Source organism: Halteromyces radiatus (genome assembly GCF_025201355.1).
Source record: "Halteromyces radiatus strain CBS 162.75 chromosome Unknown BX664scaffold_2, whole genome shotgun sequence".
Classification (NCBI taxonomy): domain Eukaryota; kingdom Fungi; phylum Mucoromycota; class Mucoromycetes; order Mucorales; family Cunninghamellaceae; genus Halteromyces; species Halteromyces radiatus.
The window spans coordinates 3,121,623-3,146,918 of NW_026251688.1; the positions used below are offsets into that span (position 1 = coordinate 3,121,623).

General features: G+C 34.1%; 9 protein-coding genes across 9 annotated transcripts; 4 read left to right on the forward strand and 5 right to left on the reverse strand.

The window, feature by feature from the left end:
- Positions 1–531: 531 nt before the first annotated feature.
- On the reverse strand, positions 532–3,848 carry BX664DRAFT_326109 (uncharacterized protein). The gene has a single exon (XM_051544155.1). It carries the CDS (start codon positions 3,765–3,767, stop codon positions 612–614), a length of 3,156 nt encoding a protein of 1,051 aa, XP_051403550.1. The 5' UTR covers positions 3,768–3,848; the 3' UTR covers positions 532–611.
- Positions 3,849–3,971: 123 nt separating this feature from the next.
- BX664DRAFT_275984 (tRNA isopentenyltransferase) lies at positions 3,972–5,964 on the reverse strand. The gene is made up of 7 exons (XM_051541310.1): positions 5,829–5,964; positions 5,605–5,742; positions 5,179–5,525; positions 5,021–5,105; positions 4,561–4,942; positions 4,384–4,468; positions 3,972–4,294 (listed from the first exon to the last, which is right to left on the reverse strand). Exons 1-7 carry the CDS (start codon positions 5,937–5,939, stop codon positions 4,099–4,101), a joined length of 1,344 nt encoding a protein of 447 aa, XP_051403551.1. The 5' UTR covers positions 5,940–5,964; the 3' UTR covers positions 3,972–4,098.
- Positions 5,965–6,132: 168 nt separating this feature from the next.
- On the forward strand, positions 6,133–8,651 carry BX664DRAFT_326113 (uncharacterized protein). Its single transcript, XM_051544156.1, has 8 exons — positions 6,133–6,482; positions 6,546–6,681; positions 6,750–6,866; positions 6,928–7,428; positions 7,502–7,570; positions 7,663–7,899; positions 7,953–8,330; positions 8,445–8,651. The coding sequence occupies exons 1-8, from the start codon at positions 6,145–6,147 to the stop codon at positions 8,484–8,486; spliced, it is 1,818 nt and encodes a 605-aa protein (XP_051403552.1). The 5' UTR covers positions 6,133–6,144; the 3' UTR covers positions 8,487–8,651.
- A 1,954-nt stretch (positions 8,652–10,605) lies between these two features.
- BX664DRAFT_326115 (uncharacterized protein) lies at positions 10,606–17,544 on the forward strand. Its single transcript, XM_051544157.1, has 5 exons — positions 10,606–10,963; positions 11,108–11,735; positions 11,853–14,530; positions 14,609–16,128; positions 16,194–17,544. The coding sequence occupies exons 1-5, from the start codon at positions 10,811–10,813 to the stop codon at positions 17,410–17,412; spliced, it is 6,198 nt and encodes a 2,065-aa protein (XP_051403553.1). The 5' UTR covers positions 10,606–10,810; the 3' UTR covers positions 17,413–17,544.
- Positions 17,545–18,843: 1,299 nt separating this feature from the next.
- Positions 18,844–19,340, forward strand: BX664DRAFT_326117 (ribosomal protein L23/L15e core domain-containing protein; the record flags this gene model as incomplete). The annotated part of the gene is made up of 2 exons (XM_051544158.1): positions 18,844–19,187; positions 19,254–19,340. 2 exons carry the CDS (start codon positions 18,844–18,846, stop codon positions 19,336–19,338), a joined length of 429 nt encoding a protein of 142 aa, XP_051403554.1.
- Positions 19,341–19,701: 361 nt separating this feature from the next.
- BX664DRAFT_326118 (40S ribosomal protein S12) lies at positions 19,702–20,463 on the reverse strand. The gene is made up of 3 exons (XM_051544159.1): positions 20,393–20,463; positions 19,888–20,300; positions 19,702–19,824 (listed from the first exon to the last, which is right to left on the reverse strand). Exons 2-3 carry the CDS (start codon positions 20,273–20,275, stop codon positions 19,808–19,810), a joined length of 405 nt encoding a protein of 134 aa, XP_051403555.1. The 5' UTR covers positions 20,276–20,300; positions 20,393–20,463; the 3' UTR covers positions 19,702–19,807.
- Positions 20,464–20,709: 246 nt separating this feature from the next.
- Positions 20,710–21,251, reverse strand: BX664DRAFT_326121 (uncharacterized protein; the record flags this gene model as incomplete). Its single annotated transcript, XM_051544160.1, has 2 exons — positions 21,088–21,251; positions 20,710–21,005 (listed from the first exon to the last, which is right to left on the reverse strand). Coding segments are annotated over exons 1-2 (208 nt in total), but the record flags the coding sequence as incomplete, so codon positions are not given.
- A 183-nt stretch (positions 21,252–21,434) lies between these two features.
- Positions 21,435–22,167, reverse strand: BX664DRAFT_292804 (uncharacterized protein). The gene is made up of 3 exons (XM_051542007.1): positions 22,126–22,167; positions 21,749–22,031; positions 21,435–21,671 (listed from the first exon to the last, which is right to left on the reverse strand). The coding sequence occupies exons 1-3, from the start codon at positions 22,126–22,128 to the stop codon at positions 21,550–21,552; spliced, it is 408 nt and encodes a 135-aa protein (XP_051403557.1). The 5' UTR covers positions 22,129–22,167; the 3' UTR covers positions 21,435–21,549.
- A 292-nt stretch (positions 22,168–22,459) lies between these two features.
- On the forward strand, positions 22,460–23,038 carry BX664DRAFT_347314 (putative ribosomal protein S15; the record flags this gene model as incomplete). The annotated part of the gene is made up of 3 exons (XM_051547543.1): positions 22,460–22,471; positions 22,543–22,901; positions 22,960–23,038. The coding sequence occupies 3 exons, from the start codon at positions 22,460–22,462 to the stop codon at positions 23,036–23,038; spliced, it is 450 nt and encodes a 149-aa protein (XP_051403558.1).
- Between the last annotated feature and the right edge of the window lie 2,258 nt (positions 23,039–25,296).

Here is a 25,296-nt window from a genome sequence, read left to right on the forward strand (position 1 = left end):
TAAGGGGGGTTATAAAATAAATTTATGACAAGGTAGATGAATCAACATGCATTGCATTGACTGATGGCGTAGATGAACAACATTGGTCCATAAGAAGGGAATGACTTGATAGGTGAATAAGGATGATATTAAAAAATGAAACAGGTTTTTTTTTTTATTTATTTTTATTTTGATTGATTCATGCTTCTATCAAAATAATAATAATAAAAAAAAGTTTACAGTTATACTATCTTGTATCATCGCTCATCCGACATTCAGAATGATACAAATCGGGCAATCATCTTTTCAAAAAAAAAGTCCACTGAAACTGTTGGGAAAAAATAAATAAGCATAAAAAGAATCGATAGAGTCACACGAAGAACAAGTTTTCTTGATGACAAAAACAATACTGTATCGAAAAAAAAACTGGTCATCTATCATAGAAATAATAATAATAATATGACATGTTGTATCACCTTAAAAAAAAAAACTTGTCATCATTTGCTATGTTAACAAATATGCTCAAAGTATTTTTTTTTTTTCATTGATGGTATCAAAATAATATTTATTCATAAAAACAAAAATCTAAATTCATTACATACTAAAATAATAAAAATAATAAAAATAATAATTCAATATCCAAGTACCAATTGTGCAATAAAGGTACCAGTCACCAAAAGTGTCTGCAGTAAAAACCGTGGAGCAAAGATTTTCCAAGTCATCAGGTGCCGCCGAAGAATATAGACAAAGAACGAAGAGAGACAAGTAGGAATATAATGTAAGAGTGCCATAAAGAGAGTATTATCATCATCATGATGTTGATATTGTGATAATATGAACGACGTGCCTATCCATGATACCACATACCCAGTCAACGTGGAAAGTGTCACCAGCATAGCGCCAATATAATAATACATGTCGTCAAAACCAATGAATGCCGCATGCCATGGTAGTGAGGTAAAGGTTGCTTGATGGCCAGTAACAAAAAATAAATGATGTCCCACTAGATGAATCAATGCTAATCTGATCATGATGCTATGATCATCCGTTGTAGATAATCGATATATAATAAAAGGACATAGTAAAATCACCCATCCTGCTGCTGGTCGTTGTAATAGAGCCAGTACCGTTGACCAAATACATAGATAAGAGAGCCAATACTGTTGCTTCATCTTTATAGAATCATTCTTCTTTGTCGCCCACATGTAAATGCTAACCAAAAGACATGTCGTGTAAATATATCGTGGTAGATACAAGTCCATTGATTTCTGTAGCCATATTACTGTCGATCCATCTTCAAATAAAAATGCCATAGAGTCCAATAATCCTTTGTCACTGATGTTTCGATATACGTCGTCTATCATCCGGATAAATACTGCCGTAACACACGATGCGTATGCCAAAAGGATCCAAGGAGACAACTCAGTCGTGACACTTGCCATCCAACGAATAACGAGTAATAAACCACCTGTACAAATAAGTAAAGTCATCCAAAAGCCAGTATCCAATTGTTTCAAGTCCCCAATGTCAACATACTTGCAATGAGGATATTGTTCTTCTCGGCATTGGCCTAATGTACCAGAAAGTCGTGTCCACAACATCACCAAGAAAGGACTTGACACCATCGATACCCAATCACTTTTCTTGTTGTTCTTCTCCAGTCCCATGTTTTGAATATTTCGCAGGAGCCACCAGACACACAGAGTAACACTAGCAAACCTTGATCCACGATCTTCCCAAATAACAAAACTATTGGATCCCAAAGTCAACGCTTGTCCTAACGCAGCAAATAATAAAATACATCCATCACGATATGTCCTGGTCATTGCCGTATTTGTTGTTGTTGTTGATGATGATGATTGAATTTTCTGCCGTCGTTGTTGGATGATAGTGATAAGAAGGAGCATGATCACCAAGCCAGTCATACAAGAGTATCCATCCATCCATCCCATTTTATCGAACATACCGTGCCAGTGGATAGAAAAAGTGGATTGAAATTCACTACCAATAAAAAAATGGAAAAGAACACCACTTCCAGACATCATTATCAGTATCGCTGATACAATATAAATCCAATAAGATGATATCAGTTCCAAAGCCGCGGTTCCCAATTGCCATAGTTGCATTCCTGACCAATCAGTATATCGTATCCATAAAAACAATCCTGTCACAGTTGTAGCACTGAGCATCATCATTCCTAACAGCATACATCCAACGTCAAATTGAGCCCATATCGCTTCACAGTATTTGATAGTGCTTGATAAAAAGAGATCGTAAGTCATGGTTGCTGATGCTAATAATTCAATGGTATCCATTTGATTGTTATCAGTGTTCGATAATAGATTCAAAGCTTGTATCATAGTTGCTTCTGCTGTCTCCAAATGTTCAATCAAAGGCATCATCGCTGTTTTGGTGAATCCAATGTGATGTGTTTCCAATCCATAAGTCGTTAAATAGTCGTATACTTGTAATGCATTCAATCGGAATTGTTGAGCCATATGTAATATACATTTCAGTCGTTGGTCAATGTCATCATCTGTTACTCCTGTAACGCCATCATCATTGCTGTCGAGACACGAGAGAAGTACATCAGGTACAAGAGAGCCCAAGTTGCCAAATGGAATAGGAATATGAAGTAAATACGCCAAAGTAGGTACTAGATGGATTTGAGGAACGATAGGAAACGCTGATGCATTGTAGTGTAATCGCTGAGTGATTTTATGATTGTCATATCCAAGAATAGAGGCTCTAGTGTCATACATTCGTTTGACAAAATCATGAAAATAATCCATTGTTGACGAGAAAGAATCCGATCTGCCACTAGTATGGTTGCTGTTGTCGTTCGAAATAGCCATTGTCAATTTCCGTCCAGAATAAAGGAGTAAACCACTCATCAGTTCTTCCACACTTTCACCACCATGATCACCTTCAGTTGACATGCCATGATCTCCCATCACCACCAGTAAAGTATCTTGATTCACATGATTCTTCACCAGTCTTTCCAATACAGTATTCATTTCTTCTAGTTTTGTAGCCATGTTGATATGATCAGGTCCAAAAGTATGCCCACAATGATCCACACCTAAAAAGTGAGTAATGATAACTTGCCAGTCTGACTCTGGATTGTCTAATAAGGGCCAAAGGTGTTCTTGAATTCGATTGTCAACGGTATGAAGATCAAACATTTTGAAGCTGTCACTAGCAAATGTACGTTCAGGTGCCAAATCTTTTGGGAATAAATGTTGCCAAGTATCGTCACCCATGAAATACAAAGCCGGGTATTGTGCTACTATATGGTGTAGTAGATGATCTTCTTGCACAGCAGAGGAGGCAAAATTGGAACCAGCATCGATAAATGTTGGTAGAGAGCCAGTCATAAGTCCTTTGATACGTTGCATTGTTGTTGTAGGAGGATCAGCCCGAAATTGAAATAATAATGTGTGATCAGGTTGTGTCGTATAAAGCCAATCGATGATGGGAAGATGATTTCGGTAGAGTCTGTTTTGTTGTGATTCATCTTGGACCATAAAATCAAATCGAAGAGCATCAATAACCACCACAATGACGCGTTTGAATGCAGGAGGAGAATCAACTGTAGCTGGTAAATCTTTCATTTGTATATCACTATTGTTGTTGTTATCATTGATCAGAGGAAATCTATCCCAAGTATCGTAAAAAGTTCCCCGTTGACCAAGTGTTTGTCGTGTCAAAAGAAAGCCTTTCAAAAAAATAGTCAGTCCAAGTAGGTGGAAACTTGTTAATAAGAAAAGAACCAAGCGGGAAGCCATGATGAGAACAAAAATGATTGTGTGTGGTCAAACAAAATAGACAAAAAAAAAAAGTACAAGAAAAAAAAAGTTTTTTTTTTTTTTTTTTCAAGGGAATAATAAAATAAAACCAGAAGGAAGAAATCTATATCGTAAGAGCATTGATCTTGAGCGATCGTAATGAGTTATAAAAAAAAAAAAAGGAAAAGAAAAGAATAAGAGAAGTGGAATAGGAAAAATAAAAAAAAAAAAAAGGGGGGGTGGAGTCCATTTTCATTGAAATTCAAATTTGGTTGGCCAACATTGGTAACGTTTTATTCCGCACGCAAAATTGATATCATGTTATAAAAGATTATGATACCATTCCTTCTAAACTATGCTTGTGCTTGATTTCTTCCAGTTTCTTATTCTTAATTGATTTCCTATGCCATCGACTTTTCCTATGTTGTTCCCATTCAATATCACCATAGAGTATCACTTGATCACCTTTATCAGTTTTGCACACAGGACAAGTATGATTTTTCCAAGTCAAGATTCTAGTTTGTGTGCTATATATATATATATATATATATATATATATATATATATTAGTCAAAAAAAAAAAAAAAAAAGCTCTGAAATAAAATGATTCACTTACTCTTGTATATGATTCCTTGTTAACATGGTTTTGGCAGTCTCACTAAGATCTTGAGGTACTGGTAATTCTTCATCCGCTTGAAATGCTTATCAAATCAAAAAAAAAAAAAAGGATTAGTTAACATAACACTCTATTTCTTTTCTTCTCTCTCTTTTTTTTTTATTTTTTTTTCTTTACCTTTTGTTATTTCTATTGCTTTTTGTCGTACGTTTGTATCCCATTCTTTCAGATCGCCAGCGTCCAACAGGTAAACCATGACATCACTTTTCTGCGAATTCCAAACAGTAGGTAATAATTTATTTCTGATCCACTGAACTTGTCGTTTTGCATATCGTCGTGTTGCAGCCTTCATTCTTTCTGTACATTCTTCCCGAATCTTAGATAATCCATCTTGATCAGTAGAATTTGTTTCCAGAGCAGTAAAATAAGGATCAAATTCTTTGTAACCAATGGCTTGCCATAAACCTCGCTGGTATATTTCCAAATCTTGACCAGGTATATTAACTTGACCTAGTAATACTTGTTTTCGAAGTTGTTTGATCTCATCGAATAATCCAGTCTATTTGATTCAAATAAAAAATAATAATAATAAATAAATAAATTAGTCTTAACTTGTTATATATATAGATCCATTTACTTCAATCATTGTGCCAACTCGATCATCTAATCTTGGATTTAATTTTGAAGGATCAGCATACAACCAAAATACTAGGGATTTGAACCTGTAATTTAGACATAATGAATATAAATTCAAAAAAAAAAAAAGATCATCCTATTTTTTTTTTTTTAACCTACCGAGCTTGAGATCCATGAATTTGATGATGTTCTTGTTGTTCCTTTATAATATCACTTTGTTTCCTTCCTATTTGGTAATAGACTTGCAGACTTCTTATGATTTTTCGTCGATTGGAAGGATGCCACTTATTTGCCATGATGGGATCAATTTCTTGTAAACGAGAATAAAGTTCAGTAGTTTGTAGTGCGTCTAATTCAGGCATTGGCTCAGGAGAAGGACTTCTACTATAAGCATCTTCAGTTTGCTCATCCTTGATCAAAGAGTTTTGATATAATAGAGATTGTACATAATAGTTTGTTCCACCTACAACTACTGGTAGTTGATGTTCTTTTGTTAGTTGATCTATCTACACATTTAGAAAAAAAATAAATAAATAAAGAAGGTGAGTGATAATGGAAATGATATAGAAGAGTAATAGACTTTACACATTGAGTAGCATCTCGTTTAAATTCTGTCACCTTGTATTCTTCTTCTGGATCCAAGAAATCCATCAAATGATGTGGTATACCTTGACGTTCGTTTAAAGGCATTTTATTCGTAATAATGTCAAGACCACGATAAACCTATAAAGAAAAGGTTGAATTTTCGTTTATATATCTATATATATAGAGAGAGAGAGTGTGTGTGTGTGTGTGTAAATATTACTTACTTGCATAGCATCAGCGTTAATAATTTGTCCTCCAAGGGCTTTACATAGTTCAACCCCCAATTGTGATTTGCCTACACCTGTAGTACCAATAATAGTGGCAATCTTTTGCATATTGGAATCAATCGTTTATATTTTCAAAGGGAAGCGATTAACAATATTGTGTTATGATATGAATTTTTTGACATAAAATATTTCAAATTCCGCTTTTTTTTTTTTTTTTTTTTTTTTTTTTTTACTTTCTTTTGGTGGGGGGAACCCATTGTACAAACTTCTTTTTCTTCTTATTTTATTATTACTATTATTACTTTGTATTATAATGGAAAATACAAAGAATAAAAAAAGTATATTAAGAAAACCTACAACTAACAATAATAATAATAATAATAATTCATCATCATGGTTATCTCGTATCCAATCCAAGTTATCTCAACAAGACGATACTCATTTTCAATTACAAAGACAAGATTTGAAACGAGTAAGTTTTTCTATGGGTCACTTAACAACAGAACATACATTTGACGAAGAAGAAAACGATAATAAACAATTATCATCTGATTTGGAAACTCCATTCTTACCTCACTGTTATGAAAGGGCTTGTCGTTTACGAGAAGAAAAAGAATGGCCTTTTTTTATGGAAATATTACAAACACATAGGTAAAATAAAATAAAATAAAATTTATTTATTTATTTATTATTTATTTATATATTATATATTAGTTTTACGCCTTTGACTACTATTGATTTGAGTAATCATACTATTAATCGTTCTTTGGTTGGACCACTTGCTGATATACTGTTATTGGATTTTGGACTACGAATTCTTCGATTATCAAATTGTGGCCTAGAAGATGATGTAAAAAAAAAAAAAAAAGATTCACTATTTTTATTATTATTTATCTCAATTTTTATATTTTTATATAGAGTATTGGTGTTTTATTGAATAGTATTCTAATGAGTGATCGTTTGACAGAATTGGACTTATCCCAAAACTCTTTCAAGGCAAAAGGTTTCAAATTTATATCTATCTATATTATGGAGGTAATAAATAAGGATGAGATGATTTAAAAGAAAATTCATTTTTTATATATATATATTGTAGTCAAGACAAATCCGGTCATTAGATATTTCAAAATCCTCACCTGACCGACGTGCTACTCATTATTTGTCTCGAGCTCTTTTATATTCCACATCTTTACAGTATCTCCATTTGGATCAATGCGCTCTGAAATCAACTCATTTAGAAATATTGGCACCTGGTGTATGTCGATCTCCTTCATTGACCTCTCTATCATTACGCTATAATCGACTTTCATCTAATTCTTCCCAATGGTTAGCTACTCTTATATTGAATGAACATCAAACTATGGACATGTATTTGGATAATGATGATGAAACAGTAGAAGGAAAAAATTACTCAGCAATAAGAACAACAGCATCAACTGGGGGATTACAACGATTGGATCTTACTGGAAATGCATTACAAGATATTGCTATTGGACCATTATGTCAAGCCTTATATAGTAATCGAACTTTACTTTATCTATCTCTTGCCAATTGTCAGATATATTCTAGTGGATGTGAAATGATAGCAGATGCTTTGGTAAGTTCAAATATTTATATATATTTAAGGTTTTATTTTTTAATAATTTTTTTTCTTTCTTCTTTTTATAAAGTACACAAATCAGCAGCTGACAAGTTTGGATCTTTCTGGAAATCTAATTATGCATGGTTCGGATGAAGGGGCAAGTGATTCTCAAAAAAGAAGTTTGTTTCTTTTTTTAATACAAATTGACAAGATGAAACTCATCTTTTTTTTTTTTTTTTTTGTTATTAGATCCATGCTTTGAAAACTGCACTTTTACGGAATGATACATTACAGGAACTTTTATTGATCAACACAGATTTGGATGCGACTGCAGCTATCACTCTTGCTGAAGTTTTACCAATGAATGCCACCTTGACGAGATTAGATCTTTCTGAAAACCCTTCTATTTCTTTAGCTGGTGTATTAGCTTTGGCCATCTCTATTAAAATGAACAATACGCTCACGTTTTTGGATATTAGTGTGCCTGTAAGTTTAAAAAAAAAAACTTTTGATTTTTTTTAATACTACTTTCATTACAGAACAACGACCGGGAATTGTCTGACTTACAAAATGACATTGCTGCAGTATGTACGACTAATATGATTCAACGAATAGAACTACAACGGCAACAACAACAGCAAGAAGAAGATGCAACTCAGTGTCTTGAAATCAATACATCGACATTATCAATGAAAACATCACTATCACCATCATCATCATCATCAACATCATCTACTACTACTACTACTAGATCCACCACATTTCATACTTCAACAGATGAAACAGAACAATTTATTGAAATTTCTCCTAATCAACGACCTTCCTCCATCAAGATTCCCGGCGAAAGCCATGAGACCCCTTTGAATGGAGCTTTGACTATTACTGATGAAAACATAAGTAGTGCAACTTCGGAACAGGTAAAGGAAAGAAAAAAGAAAAAAAGAAAATGATTTTGAAATCAGCATCTTATTAATGCTCTTTTTTTTTTTTTTTTTTTTTTTTTTTTTTTTTTTTGTTGTTCTAAATCATAGGCTTTTCCATTGGATGAAATCTCATTACTGGATGATATGTAATTTTAGTTTTTTTTTTTTTGAGCCCCATCTTATATTATTATATCCTGCTCTTTATACACCTATCTATCTTTTTGTTACCTTTTTTTTTTTGAATCATATACACAAATGTAATAAAAAAAACACTTATTTTTTACATTTCATTGAAAAATTCGGATATAATATTGTATGGAATAGAGGATCCAGTCATTTTTGAAACCAGATGAAAAAAAGAAAAAAGGAAAAATAAAAAAGGATGTAAAGCAGTTTGGGTTTTATAAAGTGATAACATCTCTTATCAGTATCTCTCTTTTTTTTTGGTTTTTTTCTGTCAGTTTATACGCGTCGTGACTTAAGTTTCCCGTTGATTACACAAGCATGTCTGTATCACTTAAAAACGTTATCTCTGATGGGTGATCATGCTACCGTTCCTTTTTTAACTTTTGATGAATGATCAATTGATGTTTGTGTAATTACTTTGTAACAAAGAATATTTGTTTATAAAAGAAAGAGTCAATTGACCAAGTATTTCATTATGTTATGAGCATGAAGAAATAGTGTTTTTTTTTTGTTCTTTTACCATCACCAATGGCAACAAGGAATAAGATATTCCAAATTAGGAATATCTTTTTTTTTTTTGTGTTTGGAGTTTAAAGTGTGAAAATTAAAGTTTACAACTGTAGATAACCACTGACATGTGAGAGCATGAATCTCGTCTGGCTTCGAATAATGCTGCTCAAATATACCGTTCTCTTTCTTTCATAACACATGATGATAATTAGACACGAAACATCAAGATAAAAAGGTGTTCGACTGATGATGATAACAATGATAATGACTGTAAATAGAACTAAAAAAAACATCCAACGAAAATCATAGTGTTTTAATGACGTATTTAAATATTATGAAATCCGAAGATAATCTAAATAATACAACCAGGAATTTTTTTTTTTTTTGCCCATCAATTGATAATTTAGATAAAAAAAAATTAGGCAGAATCATCATCATCATCAAGATTTCCGTAGATGTCCGAAAAGAAAATGATCGTTTTTTTAAGGTTTACCCCTCCTTATAATCTCATTCTTTTTTTTTTGCTGGAGTGAAAATGATAAGAAAGTATCCAAGTTTGGTTGCATTTGAAAATAAAGATGGATTCCTGGCCTTTGATTGGTTGCTAACATCAGGTCCTTTTCGTTGCTTTTCGATTGTTAATTAGTATATTCATTTTACACCCTACATATTCTCCATCTCTCTTTTTTTTTTTTTTTGATGTGATAATCATTTTCCTTTTGGTTAATCCGATCTACACCTTTTTTTTTTTTTTTTTTCACTTGGGTGATGACCCAAAAAAGGAAAGTCTCTTTTTTTTTTTTTATCTTTAACAATTAAATATGATGATATGTATATCGTCATCATTATTATTCTTGAAAGTTTTAAAACATAATAAATCAAACTTTTGAATCATTTCAAGAACGTAATACATTATATATATATAGCCATATTTAAGAAGAAATCACAGGGTTCAAGTCAACAAAAAAAAAAAAATAGTAGAAAAGTCTCGGAGATTAAAGATGTTCAATTGTTCGGAAGGCAAGAGTGATAAGATAACGGGATGTCCACTCTGACACAAGAAATTCATCCTATTGATCTCGTTTTTGACTTTCACTCAGTCTGTGCTTCTTTTTTTTTCTCTCCATCAGATGAGATTGTCCCCAAAAAAATATTAAACAAAGATAAAATAAGAGTTATAATATGATGATTAAAGTAATAAATACTTATCATCTAATTAAAAGAAATAATCACTTCTCAATGATAATTATAATAAAAAAGGGGAATCATCATAATATTGTCTATCATAGAAACAAAAAAAAAAAAACTATCAATTAAATAAAATAATAAAAAAAAGCACATGACCTTGAATCCGACAAGTTGAAAGGAACATGTTTCTTCTTTAAAATCAAGATATTTCATTGGTCCATCCATTTCATGAGATAAGAAAAAAAAAAGCATCCCATCATATTCAAACACCGTTCCCATCAGCATTCAAAGATTTTTTGATCCCTTGGTATAAATTATTAAAAATTGATTCCCTTTTTTTTTCTTTTTTTTCTTTTCTTTTTTTCTTTTCTTTTTTTTTTTTTTTTTTTTTTTTTTTTGCTCCATTTTTATTGTCTATAAAGAAATATTGTTTATATATTTCAAATATCCCCCACTCTTTATACATAGTCACCTTATTTTTATTCTATATTTTGTCTACATACAACACTTTTTTTTTTTATTGAATCTTCCTTGTATATATATTTTCTACTACAACTCAAAACTCTATTCTTTTTCTCTTATATTCAATAATGTCAATGGAAAATAAATCTTGGGCACAATCAATTCCTGTTGCTCAAGGTCTTTACAATCCTGAACTTGAAAAGGATGCCTGTGGTGTTGGTTTTATGGTACATGTCAAGGGTCAACGATCTCACAAGATCTTGAGTGATGCAAGCTCTATTGTAAGTTTTTTTTTTAACAAAAAAAAGAGGATCTTCTTTCATCATCATCATCATTATTATTATTATCACTATTGTATCATCATCATCACCATCATCTTCTTCATCAACAAATACTCATTTTTTTCATATCTTTATTTTTAATAGCTTTGCAATATGACCCATCGAGGTGCCAGTGGTGCAGATATTCGTGATGGGGATGGCGCAGGCGTCATGACAGGCATTCCTCATCAATTCTTTGTCAACGAAACTAGTCGTGAACTTGGAATCCAATTACCAGTAGAAGGACACTATGCTGTGGGTAATTTATTCATGAAAGGTGATATTGAATCAGTCAAGGAAAGCAAACAGGTATTCGAAGATATGGCTACTGCTCTTCATCTCAAAGTTCTCGGTTGGCGTGATGTTCCTCGTGATTCCACTATTATTGGTCCTGCTGCAAAATCAAAGGAACCAGCTATTGTACAACCTTTTGTCGTTTTGGCAGATCAAGAAACTCCTTTTGATGAACAATATTTTGAACGTCAATTATATGTCCTTCGCAAACATGCTACTCACACTCTCACTATGAAGAAATGGTTCTATGTATGCTCTTTATCCAACAAAAACATTGTTTACAAAGGTCAACTTACTCCCAAGCAAGTTTATCAATACTTCCATGATTTAAATAATGTTCAATATACTACTCATTTTGCCTTGGTTCACTCTCGTTTCTCTACCAATACTTTTCCTTCATGGGATCGTGCTCAACCCATGCGTTGGTGTGCTCACAATGGTAAAAATTCAATCTCAGAAATAGATATTTATGTATTTTTTTTTTTTTTGTTACTAAACTTTCTTTTTCTTTTTTTTTTTTTTTTTTTTTTTTATCATCTCTTGTGACAATGATTAGGTGAAATCAATACTTTACGTGGAAACAAGAACTGGATGCGCTCTCGTGAAGGTGTCATGAAATCTGATACTTTTGGTGATGAACTCGACTTGTTATATCCCATTATTGAAGAAGGTGGTTCTGATTCTGCTGCTTTCGACAATGTATTAGAACTTTTGGTTGTTAATGGTGTCCTCACTCTTCCTGAAGCTATTATGATGATGATTCCTGAAGCTTGGCAAAATAATACCTCCATGAGTCCTGAAATGAAAGCATTCTATCAATGGGCTGCTAGTCTTATGGAACCTTGGGATGGTCCTGCATTATTTACTTTCTCTGATGGTCGATATTGTGGTGCTTCTTTGGATAGAAACGGTTTACGTCCTTGTCGTTATTATTTGACTTCTGATGATATTATGATTTGTGCTTCTGAAGTTGGAACTGTTTTTGTTGATCCTGATACCATCGTCAAAAAAGGTCGTCTTCAACCTGGTCGTATGCTTTTGGTTGATACTCTGGAAGGCAAATTAGTGGATGACAAACAACTCAAGATTCAAACTGCTTCCAAACGCAACTTCTCTGAATGGCTCAAGAAACAAAAGATTCATTTATCTAACATTGTTGAAAAAGCTCATGCTTCTTACCAACCCACTTTGGATGATACCACCGTCAGTGCTGATCCTCGTCTTCGTGCATTTGGTTATACTTTGGAACAACTCAATTTGATTATGCTTCCTTTGGCTTCCACTGGAAAAGAACCTCTTGGATCTATGGGTAACGATACTGCTTTGGCATGCTTGGCTGAACAACCTCGTCTTGTTTATGAATACTTCCGTGAACTTTTTGCTCAAGTCACCAATCCTCCTATTGATCCTATCCGTGAAGAAATCGTCATGTCTTTAGAATGTTATGTGGGACCAGAAGGAAATATTTTGGAAATCGATGAAACTCAAGCTCATAAAATCACTTTACCTTCTCCTATCTTGTCCATGGAAGAACTAGCTGCTGTCAAGAACATGTCAACTATCTATCCTGATTGGAAAGTCGCCACTATTGATATCACTTTTGCCAAATCTGAAGGTGTCCAAGGCTATGTACAAGCTCTCGAACGTATTTGTACTCAAGTCAGTCAATCTATTGAACAAGGTTACAAGGTTGTGGTTCTTTCTGATCGTGGTATTAATGCCGAACGCGTTGCCATTTCTTCTTTGATTGCTGTTGGTGGTGTTCATCATCATTTGGTTCGAAACAAACAACGTTCTCGTATTGCACTCATGGTGGAAACTGCTGAAGCTCGTGAAGTTCATCACTTCTGTGTTCTCTTGGGTTATGGTGCTGATGCTGTTTGTCCTTATCTTGCTATGGAAGCTATGATGAAGTTGGTTCGTGAAAAAGCTGTTCGTGATGATTTGACTGCCGACAAATTAATTTACAACTACAAGAAGGGTATCGACAATGGTATTATGAAAGTCATGTCTAAGATGGGTATCTCTACTTTGGCCTCCTATAAGGGTGCTCAAATCTTTGAAGCTCTTGGTGTGGATGAATCTGTTATCTCTCGTTGTTTCGCCGGTACTGCCTCTCGTATTAAAGGTGTCACTTTTGATATCTTTGCCTTGGATGCCTTGACTTTACACGAACATGCTTATCCTTCTCGCAACTCTGTTGGTCCTGTGGCTCTTCCTGAATCTGGTGAATATCATTGGCGTGATGGTGGTGAACCTCATATTGCTGAACCTGCTACTATTGCCAACTTGCAAGATGCTGTCCGTGCCAAGAATCAAAACTCCTATGATGCTTACTCTCGTCACTCTTATGAAGCCATCAAGAAATGTACACTTCGTGGTATGCTCGACTTTGATTATACACAAAACAAGCCTATCCCTATCGAACAAGTTGAATCCTGGGACAAGATTGTCAAAAGATTTGTTACTGGTGCTATGTCTTATGGTTCTATCTCTATGGAAGCTCACAGTTCCTTGGCCATTGCTATGAATCAATTGGGTGGCAAGTCTAATACTGGTGAAGGTGGTGAAAAACCTGAAAGATCTATTGTACGTGAAAATGGTGACAACCTGCGATCTGCTATCAAACAAGTGGCATCTGGTCGTTTTGGTGTGACATCCTACTATTTAGCTGACTCTGATGAACTTCAAATCAAAATGGCTCAAGGTGCTAAACCTGGTGAAGGTGGTGAATTGGCTGGTGGTAAGGTTTCAGAAGAAATTGCCTCTACTCGAAAAACTACTCCTGGTATTGGTCTTATCTCTCCTCCTCCTCATCATGATATTTACTCCATTGAAGATCTCAAGCAACTTATTTACGATCTTAAATGTGCCAATCCTCGCTCTCGTGTGTCTGTCAAACTTGTTTCTGAAGTGGGTGTAGGTATTGTTGCATCTGGTGTCGCCAAGGCTCGTGCTGATCATATCTTGATTTCTGGTCATGATGGTGGTACTGGTGCTTCTCGATGGACTGGTATCAAATATGCTGGTTTACCTTGGGAATTGGGTCTTGCTGAAACACATCAAACATTAGTCCTCAATGATCTTCGTGGTCGCGTGATTGTTCAAACTGATGGTCAAATCAAGACTGGTCGTGATATCGCTATTGCTTGTTTACTTGGTGCTGAAGAATGGGGTTTCGCCACTACTCCTTTGATCGCCCTTGGTTGTACAATGATGCGTAAATGTCATTTGGTAAGTTTTTTTTTTTTTTTTTTTTTTTTTTTTTTTTTTTTTTGAAACAAGGTTCTTATTTTTTTTTTTATTTGATAGAATACATGTCCAGTTGGTATTGCCACTCAAGATCCTGAATTACGCAAGAAATTTGAAGGTTCCCCTGAACATGTTGTTAACTTCTTCTATTACCTCGCCGAAGAAATGCGTAGTTACATGGCCAAGCTTGGTTTCCGTACTGTTAATGAAATGGTGGGTCATGCCGAACTTTTGAAGGTCAATGAATCTCTTCGTACTTTCAAGACTACCAATTTGGATTTGTCTCCTATTCTTACTCCTGCTGCTTCTTTACGTCCTGGCGTTGCTTCTTACTGTGTCACCAAACAAAAGCATAACTTGCATTTACGATTGGACAATTACTTGGTTGATGAATCCGAACCTGCCTTGACCAATAAAGAACCTGTTACTATTGAAACTCAAGTCTGCAATACTGATCGAGCTCTTGGTACTACACTCTCTTATCATGTCTCCAAACGTCATGGTGAAGATGGTTTGCCTGCTGATACCATCCATGTCAAGATGACTGGTTCTGCCGGTCAATCACTTGGTGCTTTCCTTGCTCCTGGTATCTTCTTTGAATTGGAAGGCGACTCTAATGATTATGTTGGTAAGGGTCTTTCAGGTGGTAAAATCGCTATTTATCCTCCTAAGAACGCTGTATTCAAGTCTGAAGATAACATGATTGTTGGCAATGTATGTCTTTACGGTGCTACATCTGGTCGTGCTTATTTCCGTGGTATTGCCGCTGAACGTTTCTGTGTCCGAAACTCTGGTGCCTATGCTGTTTGTGAAGGTGTTGGTGATCATGGTTGTGAATATATGACTGGTGGTCGTGCTGTTATCTTGGGTAGCACTGGTCGCAACTTTGCTGCTGGTATGTCTGGTGGTATTGCCTATGTTTTGGATGTCGATGGTCAATTCAAGTCTCGTGTTAACACTGAAATGGTTGAATTGGAAACTGTCAATGATGATGAACGCACCAATGAATTACGTAACCTTATCGAAGATCATCGCCACTACACTGGATCGGCCATTGCTGATCGTATCTTGCAAAACTTCAACGAATATTTACCCAAGTTTGTTATGGTCATGCCCACTGAATTCAAGGAATTATTGATGAAGGAACGTCTTGGAAAGTTAGAAACTGCTGCTGCTATCATGCCTGCTGAATCTCCTGTCTGTGAACATAAAAAGGATGAACCTCAATTAGAAGATTTGGAAGACAGTATCATGGATGAAAAGACCATTTTGGAACGCCGTGCTAAGCTCGATAAATTGCGTGGTTTCATGAAATACAAACGTAGAACTGACGGCTATCGTAATGCAAAGAAACGTACTGCTGATTGGGATGAAATCAATCATCGTCTTACTCGACCTCAATTACATCAACAAGCTGCAAGATGTATGGACTGTGGTGTACCTTTCTGTCAATCCGATACTGGTTGTCCCATTGGTAACATTATCCCCAAGTGGAACGAATTGATCTTCAAGGATAATTGGAAGGAAGCTTTAGATCGTTTGATGATGACCAATAATTTCCCTGAATTCACAGGTCGTGTGTAAGTTTTTATTAAAAAAAAAAAAAAAAGCTATTATACTCACTTTTTTTTTTTTTTTCTTATAGGTGCCCTGCTCCTTGTGAAAATGCCTGTGTTGCTGGTATTAATGAACCTCCTGTCGCCATCAAGAGTATCGAATGTGCTATCATTGATCGTGGTTTCGAAGAAGGATGGATTGTTCCTCGTGTTCCTGCTTATCGTACTGGTAAGAAGGTGGCTGTGATTGGATCTGGTCCTGCTGGTCTTAGTGCTGCTGATCAACTCAATAAGGCTGGCCATTTGGTCACTGTCTATGATCGTAATGACCGAATTGGTGGTTTGTTGATGTATGGTATTCCCAATATGAAACTCGACAAGAAGATTGTACAACGTCGTATTGACCTTTTGGCTGCTGAAGGTATTAACTTTGTTACCAATGCTAATGTGGGTGTGGATGTCGATGCTACAAAACTTCGTCAAGACAATGATGCTTTGATTGTCGCTACTGGTGCTACTTGGCCTCGTGACCTCAAGATTCCTGGTCGTGAACTCAATGGTATTCATTTTGCTATGGAATTTTTACAAGCCAATACCAAGTCTCTTTTGGATAGTCAACTCAAGGATGGTCAATACTTGAGTGCTAAAGGCAAGAATGTGATTGTGATTGGTGGTGGTGATACTGGTAATGATTGTATTGGTACTTCTGTTCGTCATGGATGCAAGTCAGTTGTCAATTTTGAATTGTTGCCCCAACCTCCTTTAGCTCGTGCTAAAGACAACCCATGGCCTCAATTTGCCCGTATTTTGAAACAAGATTATGGTCATGCTGAAGTCCAAGCTCACTTTGGTAATGATCCTCGTGAATACTGTGTTCTTTCCAAGGAATTCGTCAATGATGGTGAAGGAAATATCAAGGGTATTAAGACTGTACGTGTGGAATGGACAAAGGATGACGCTGGTCGATGGTCGATGAAGGAAATTGAAGGTTCTGAAGAATTCTTTGAAGCCGATTTGGTACTCTTATCCATGGGCTTTTTGGGTCCTGAAGAAGCAGTTGCCAAACAATTACAACTCAAGCAAGATGGTCGTACAAATATTGAAACTGCTAAGGGTAAATATTCCACTGCTCTTAATGGTGTGTTCGCTGCTGGTGATTGTCGCCGTGGTCAATCTTTGATCGTACATGGTATCAATGAAGGTCGTCAATGTGCTCGTGAAGTCGATCTTTTCCTATCTGGTTCTACTTATCTTCCTGTCGCTGGTGGTGTTTGGCAACGTGCTCCTGAATTGATCAAAGTCAACTGAAATATATCATTTCCTTATCCCTCATTTTTACACATAGTTTAACTCGTTTAGATTTTTTTTTTAGTGAAATATTGTATTGTAGTTTTTAATTTTATATCGAAAAAATAAATAAATAGAAGTACTTTGGAATAATACACTAGTCTTTTTTTTTTTTTTTTTTGATTGATTGTTTCTATTTCATATAAGGTGTCATTTCGACTACTGGTGTACAATAATGATTGTGATTGGAAAAATATAATATTGATGATCATCCATCATCCCAGAAATGATTACCATGCAATAAAAAAAAAAAATACAATCTTTCGATTCTTTTTCGAAAAGTACAACCTAAGACTGCCTAATAGTATTTTATCGGTTGTCTTGAGTTTTTTAATCGAATGATAAATGATATGCAGTGCAAAATCATAATCATCGAATGAAAATATCACTGTTGGGCTCCTCTGCAAAAAAAAAAAGAATAATCTAATCTCACCTGATCCTATTTTATCAGTTGCCTTATGTGCAATGAACATCAAAATAATTTCATCGATTTTTCGAGAAATTGCCTGATGACCCCCTGACGATCCAACTTTACAGCTAAAATTTGGCTGGGAAATTGAAATTTTTTGGCTGTAAAATTCAAATTTTCAAAAAAAAAAAAAAAAAAAAAAAAAGAGAGAGAGAAATGGGTATCCCACTTTTAAGCTTAAATTCATTATTCGTACCGTATAAGCACCATTAACAAAAGATGTTTATATTATAGGTGATTACTTCTTTTATTAGTGGATCAAAGATAGACAGTATCGATAATGCATAAAAAAAGGTCATCTAACATCTCATCTCACTCTAAAAAGAAATCTTCAAATATATTTTAAAGCTTTAATCTCCAATCATACCATAAAAATGCTAATAAAATATGTATATATCATCTATCACTATTTTTTTTTATTATTGTATCAAAATACAATTACCATTGAAAACGTCTCGTTAAATTATAGAAAAATCAAAAGTTTTTGTAAAACGCGGTCATTCAAAAAGAGAAATTTGGACGGGGAGGAGTTCCGTTGAAATGGTTGCACTCGTGTAAAACTGATAGCGGGATACAATTTATTGAATTCTTTCCTTTTTTTTTTTTTTAAGTGGTCGACGATAGATTATGCCTGCCAACCAAGGTACATCCTAATCATCCATCCATCCATCCATCCATTGATCATCCTTCATCAATTCAACCATCCATCTTATTCCCTTCCTAATACATCAGAAAAAAATAGCAACCATTTAAATCGATATCGGAACTATGAATCATGATGGTGTGCGACATTCATCTACATGTTGGACAGGAATGGACTAAGATAGGGTTGAATTGAATGACGATGACTGCGACTATATTTTTTTTTATTCTTATTCTCGATGCCTATTATAACATCATTACTGACATTTTTTTTTATATACATGATAGCTACTAACAAGGCTCAAGCTGCCAAGAAAGCTGCTCTTAAGGGTGTCCATGGCAAGACCGTGCGCAAGATCCGCACTTCTACTCGCTTCAACATTCCCAAGACTTTGAAGTTAAGCCGCACTCCCAAGTATACTCGCAAGTCTGTTCCTCATTTGCCTCGTATGGACCAATATCGAGTCATCCGTCAACCCTTGAACACTGAAACCTCTATGAAGAAGATTGAAGACCACAACACTTTGACTTTCATTGTCGACGTTAAGGCCAACAAGAACCAAATCAAGCTTGCTGTCAAGAAGCTCTATGATGTAGAAGCTCTCAAGATCAACACTTTGATCCGGTAAGAAATATGAAATTAAAACTATGGATGATATTAATGGCATCTTTTTTTTTTATATATATACAGACCTGATGGTACCAAGAAGGCTTACGTCCGTTTGACTGCTGATGTGGATGCTCTTGATATTGCTAACCGTATTGGTTTCATCTAAATTAGTTATGCTAGTGTAGTATTTATTCCTTGTGTTTTTATAATAAATCTATGATCATTTTTTCAAAAAGGAAATTGGCCATTTACTTTATATGTGCATTGAAGCAAAAAAAAAAAAAAAAAAAAAAAAAGGTTCAATGATCATCTAGTATTCATTATCACTTGATCATCCGTCTTTATTCAACCATCATCATCATCAATCATGCAAGCATTATCATTTATTCATGCATTATCAAACATTCAACCATTCATTACTTAATCATCATCACTGTCAACATCCATGAACCATTATTATCATCACATACAAGGACCAATTTCAAGACAATAGAATAATAGATTCAATAATAAAACCAAAAGCATCAAATGTCATTTAAACAAATTGTATCGATAGACTTTATTGATACCAAAACAACAATAATGATAATAATCTACATCTAAACGAGTACAATCTAAGGTTAGGGAAAATCATCCTACTTGGATTTGAAGTCTAAAATGTATGCATGAAAAAAAAAAAGTAAGATCAATAAGTTCGTTGATTATTTTCACTTACAATCCAATAAAACGTTCATAGCTTCAGATTCTTCACCGTAGTTAGTGACAGCGAGACAGGAACAGGCAACAACCTTGCGAGGGTTACCATCACGATCGATTTTGCATAATCCAGCCCATTCACCTAATTGTTTTCCGTCGGCGACCTTGATGAGATTAATATTGTGTTCGGCGCAAAGAGCTTCGACCAACTTGACGTACTCGGATTCCGTACAGGATTCGTTGAGCACGGCGAGATGTGCTTGTCGTCTATCCAGAGCCTTGACAGCCTCCCTCAAGCCGCGAGCAAGACCATCATGAACAAGAGCGCGGCGCAAAACATCTTCCAATGCTTGTTCCACTGTCATGGTGTCTTGGTTCAAAATGATCACTTCTTCCTCAGCAGACATGGTTCTTCGGTTCTGTGTTTGGCAACTATATATATTTTTTTAAATAAACGTATGAGTATATGATGCATATTATGTAATTGATACTGGATGGATGGATGGATGGATGGATGGATTTACCTTTGAGACTATATTTTTTTTTCTAAGGGAAAAAAGAAAGAGTAAGAAGAAAAATTCGTTCGAAAAACTGAGTTCCTAATTTTTTTTTTTGTCTCAATTCAAACGATATAAACTACAGAATACACTATTGATGGATTTTTCATAATAAGATAATATATTACATGCATGAAGAAAAAAAAAAGGATTGAAAATCATTCATTTGGTTTAGAGAATATACGACATTATAAACTGACAGTGAACGGTATCAGTTCGGATTACAACGCAGCAATTTTTTCTTTTTCGGGAACCGTAAAAATAAGCTAAGCATTTGAATCATATGATAGGATAAAGAAGTATCAATTTATTAGATAGATTGACGAAAAAAAAAAAAACTATATGCATTAGTAAAAATATATGTATATATGGAAATTAACTAAGAAGTAGAGGAAGAGACATGACTATTAAATAAGACCAAGGATAAAGGAAGAAGATGTAAGGGGGAATCTGTAAATATATATATATAAAAGATGATATTCGACTAGTGAAGATTAGGTCAACAACTTGTTGAAAACAACAGGCGTATATTGATACATGGTCACAACGGATAATGATACAATGCTAATCATAATAGTATCTAAAGAAATGGATACAAAAAGAAAAAGAGTTATTATTAGTCCTTTACAAAAAAAAAAAAAAAAAAAAAAAAAAATACTTACTGAATAAGGCTTTTTCCCAAGGTTCTAACATGTATATAGCGGTTTGAAGTTCATATTGATATATCTTTGTAGAGATGTATTTAGAGAAGGACTGATTGTTATTCTTGTTATTACTAATGGTTTCCATGGAAAGAAAGGAATCTAAAAAAGTAAAGAAAAAAAAATAGTGGGAAGAAAGAGAGAAAGAGAAAAATAAAAAAAAACTAATAAATAAGAAAATCATTTTGGGAAGGGTTTCCTCTTTTGATGTCCGCTTCTCGTTTTGATTGGACTTCTTTAAACCAGCTAGGAAAATAAAGATGAAAAGATGTTAACCATGTAAAACATAGTTGTAAAATAAAAATAAAAAAATTGTAAAAATTGTTCAAAATTTTATATTATTTGTATAATATTGATAGACCTAAACTAATCTAAACTATGATATGATATGGAGAGATATGGGTCAAAAAAAAAGCCCGGATGTTATGCACGTCCTTTTCCTTTTTCCTTCTTCTTTGTAGATTCATCTGTCAAGTCCGTAGTATCTTCTTCTATTTCATCATCCAAGGATTCATATTCTACTACATGAATATCTTCCCATTTACCTATATTTATATATATATAAAAGAAGATCAAATCAATCCTATGAATATATTGAACTTTTTTCTTTTTTTGAAATTACCCAAATTGTGATCAAAATACACAAGGTAAACTAAAGCATCGTTGACAAGTTCTGCAGATTTTGCTGTTTGATGATCTTCTAATACCCGGCCAGTGAGTGTTTGATGTTCGGAAGTTGTATCGAGATATAAACGCAAGTCTTCCACAGGTTTTGATATTGACATGGCTGTTACTAGTTTTTCTTTAATATTGAGGATGGTGTCGTCAAGCTTGATACATAAAAAGACAATCGTCTTGTCACGTTTAACGCGAATATACGTAGGTCGCGATGGGGTATTTGGTGCCTAAAAACCATGAATCATTAAATAAATAAACAATTATATATTAAGATCTATATATAATTTGAATGAACTCTTTTAATGACCTCTCTTTTCTTACCATGGTATTTGTTTGTTTTTTCAATATAAAATAGTAGTGCAGAAAAAAAAAAAAAAAAAGAAAAAAGAAAAGTAAAAGAAAAAGAAATGAGAATGATTCAAAGCGGTATTTTAATCATCCGACTCGAAGGTGACAGACACCCTTTTCGTGGGGAATCCTTTTTTTTTTTTTCCTTTTTGGCTTGACGCTACATATTCTACAAAAATGGTATGTACAATCAAAAGAAGAGCAATAGACGAACTTACAAAAAAAAAAAAAGATATTCGACAAGAAAAAGGAACAACATGGATGGATGGATGGATGGATGGATAGATGGATAAACACGGAAGGACATATGTATTATTCAGTGCATTCAATAGATGAGAACCGATGGACAATTCAATTGACTTTATTCTTTTTTTTTCTTCTTTTATATAGTCTGACGCTCAACAAACACAACGCAAACGTACATTCCGTAAATTTAGCTATCGAGGTGTTGATTTGGACCAATTGTTAGATTTATCTTCTGAACAATTTATGGACCTCGTTCACTGTCGAGCCCGTAGACGGTTCCAACGTGGTTTGAAACGTAAGCCCATGGGTCTCATCAAGAAACTTCGCAAGGCCAAGACCGAAGCTCCTTCTGGTGAAAAACCTGCTACCGTGAAAACTCATTTGCGTAACATGATTATTGTCCCTGAAATGATTGGTTCTATTGTTGGTGTGTACAACGGCAAGACCTTTAATCAAGTGGAAATTCGTCCTGAAATGGTCGGTCATTATCTTGGTGAATTCTCGTAAGTGATAGATAATAATAAAAAAAAAACAGATACTAACATCTTTTGTCATGGATAGTATTACCTACAAACCTGTTCGTCACGGTCGTCCTGGTATTGGTGCCACTCATTCTTCCCGTTTTGTTCCTCTCAAGTAGACAAAGAGTTTTGAACTTTTTTCTGTTACCTTTATATCTCTTTTTCTTTTTTTTGTATTGTTTATTTCCCCTTCATCTGTTTCTATCTTAGTTTACCATCATCATTCTTCCCTATGATAGTTAATCCACACACATTCACACACAGATACACACATACACTCTCTCTCTCTCCATTTTTTTATTATCCTCTACTACTGTTTACTATTGTCAATATATATATAAATAAATATCTTGCGGACTATGAACTCTTTTTGCATGAATTGAAAAGTACAGTTGAGTCATGTCCATTCTCATTATCTACAAGAGCACTCCATCACTTGAAATTCTTTGTTATTATGAACAGTCAATTTTAGATGCATTGATGTTCCAAGATGTAGGGAGAAATGTGATCCTTGGGAAGTGTATAATGTCATTGATTGACACTCCCTTTTGTCAGCCACTTTCTATTTTTTTTTTTTTTTTTGGCTCAATAAAAAAATTGAAATACAGCAATGTCTGCTTTTTTTTTTGGGAATTCTTATTTTCACCCCCCTCAGTTTGTTATTCTCACCCCCCAAGCTAAAAAATAGCCAATAAAACACGAAATACCTTTTTTTTTAAAAAATGCACATAATATATATTTTATACTATTATTATTTTATTTCTTCAGTTTGTTTTGTTTGTCTGAAATAAACGTTGTTATATTTAATCCAGTCTTTTATTGATTCTAGTTGATGATGGATGATGGATGACTACTTTGTCATTTACTATTCTTACTTCTCTTGAACTATTATAAAACAAATATTACACTTCTTACCTTTCATTTAAAATAAAAACTTGTTCGATATCTGACATAATCATAGAATTGTGGCTGTTTAAGGTCATGCACGTCAATTTGGACAGTCTTACCAGGATGCATAAAGAAGTCTTTTTTTTTTCTTTACGAAATATGTAATATATTGGTAATGGATGATGGGTGATGGGCGATGGATAATGACTGAATATAAAAGTTTTGCTGAAATTTATCGACTATATGAAAAAAAAAATCAATTTTATTGGCTATTTTTTAGCTTGGGGGGTGAGAATAACAAACTGAGGGGGGTGAAAATAAGAATTCCCTTTTTTTTTCATTCTTTTCTTTCCTGCTTTTTTTTTTCTTTTTGAACCTCTTATCATGGATAAAGGTGCAAGGAGAAAACGTGAAAAGTTACAAATAGAAGCTGCTTATGGATCTTGTTTGAAGGAAGTAAGTCCAAAAAAAAAATAGATACTACTTGGTTTTTATTAATTGTATGTTAGATTAGGACGTTTCAACAAGACATCAAGAATGAAGTATGGACCTGTCCTTTTTGTTTAGAGTACAAGATGACTATTCCAAAGGCTGAAGAGACTAAGGCATGGGTTACCTGTGGTAATCTGATCAATGAACATTTGAACGAACATCGACGCATTCTTATCAACAAGGCATCCACGGAAAAGTTAATGGAATATGAAGAGGTAGAGGGATGATATGATACAAGTGGACATATAGTCACATATATATATACGTATTCATTATTTTGTTCTTTTACTAGCACGTCAATGATAACAGCCGAAGAACAAGAATCTGGGTCGGTGGTACAATGAACGATAGAGGACTTCTCAACTAGGATTCAAGTTGGATTAATTTTAGTTGTATTGTATATACTTAATTATAGATAATAAAGAATGGAACCATCTTTTTTTTTTTTATGATTGATTTTTCTATGGATAGATGGATATGTAGTTGATGATCAATTTATTTTCTTAAATTTGAATGACAAGAAAGGATTAAAAGAGTTGATGGTCGGATAATAATAATGATGATGATTATGTTTATTCTATTGTACAAAAAGAGATATGACTATAAATTATGACTACAAAAGCTATGATTACATTTCATGAATATTTCCAAAGCTGCCTCCAGACGACTATGTATATAAAAAGAATTATTCATTAATCTTCTTATTCTTCAACTGATCCCTCTTTTCAAATTTTTATCGTTGTCTATATCTATGTATATTACCTAATCATGATGATCATATTTTCAAATATCCGTTGTCAATCAGCAAAGTATGACGGAGTGGGAGTGGTATTGAACCAACAAGTAGGAGAAGATTTGGACGGTACAACTTTTTCCAACGATAAGAGTGCCAAGTCGATCTGGTGTAGCAATATATCCGTATTAACTTTACCATGGTTGGTGGAATCAGGTATTGTCAAAGAAGAGTGTAACAAGGATGATTCAGAGGAGGATGTTG

Bases quoted from the DNA above. Each gene is read 5' to 3' on its own strand.
- BX664DRAFT_326109 (XM_051544155.1), bottom strand. From the start codon at position 3,767: ATGGCTTCCCGCTTGGTTCTTTTCTTATTAACAAGTTTCCACCTACTT.
- BX664DRAFT_326115 (XM_051544157.1), top strand. From the start codon at position 10,811: ATGTCAATGGAAAATAAATCTTGGGCACAATCAATTCCTGTTGCTCAA. The intron at 10,964-11,107 runs GTAAGTTTTTTT...TATTTTTAATAG, and splicing joins TGAGTGATGCAAGCTCTATT to CTTTGCAATATGACCCATCG. The intron at 14,531-14,608 runs GTAAGTTTTTTT...TTTATTTGATAG, and splicing joins TGATGCGTAAATGTCATTTG to AATACATGTCCAGTTGGTAT.
- BX664DRAFT_326113 (XM_051544156.1), top strand. From the start codon at position 6,145: ATGGAAAATACAAAGAATAAAAAAAGTATATTAAGAAAACCTACAACT. The intron at 7,429-7,501 runs GTAAGTTCAAAT...CTTTTTATAAAG, and splicing joins AAATGATAGCAGATGCTTTG to TACACAAATCAGCAGCTGAC. The intron at 8,331-8,444 runs GTAAAGGAAAGA...TCTAAATCATAG, and splicing joins GTAGTGCAACTTCGGAACAG to GCTTTTCCATTGGATGAAAT.
- BX664DRAFT_326118 (XM_051544159.1), bottom strand. From the start codon at position 20,275: ATGTCTGCTGAGGAAGAAGTGATCATTTTGAACCAAGACACCATGACA.
- BX664DRAFT_275984 (XM_051541310.1), bottom strand. From the start codon at position 5,939: ATGCAAAAGATTGCCACTATTATTGGTACTACAGGTGTAGGCAAATCA. The intron at 4,943-5,020 runs GTAAATGGATCT...TGAATCAAATAG, and splicing joins GAGTTGGCACAATGATTGAA to ACTGGATTATTCGATGAGAT. The intron at 4,469-4,560 runs GTAAAGAAAAAA...TGATTTGATAAG, and splicing joins AGCAATAGAAATAACAAAAG to CATTTCAAGCGGATGAAGAA.
- BX664DRAFT_292804 (XM_051542007.1), bottom strand. The intron at 21,672-21,748 runs GTAATTTCAAAA...ATATAAATATAG, and splicing joins GTATTTTGATCACAATTTGG to GTAAATGGGAAGATATTCAT.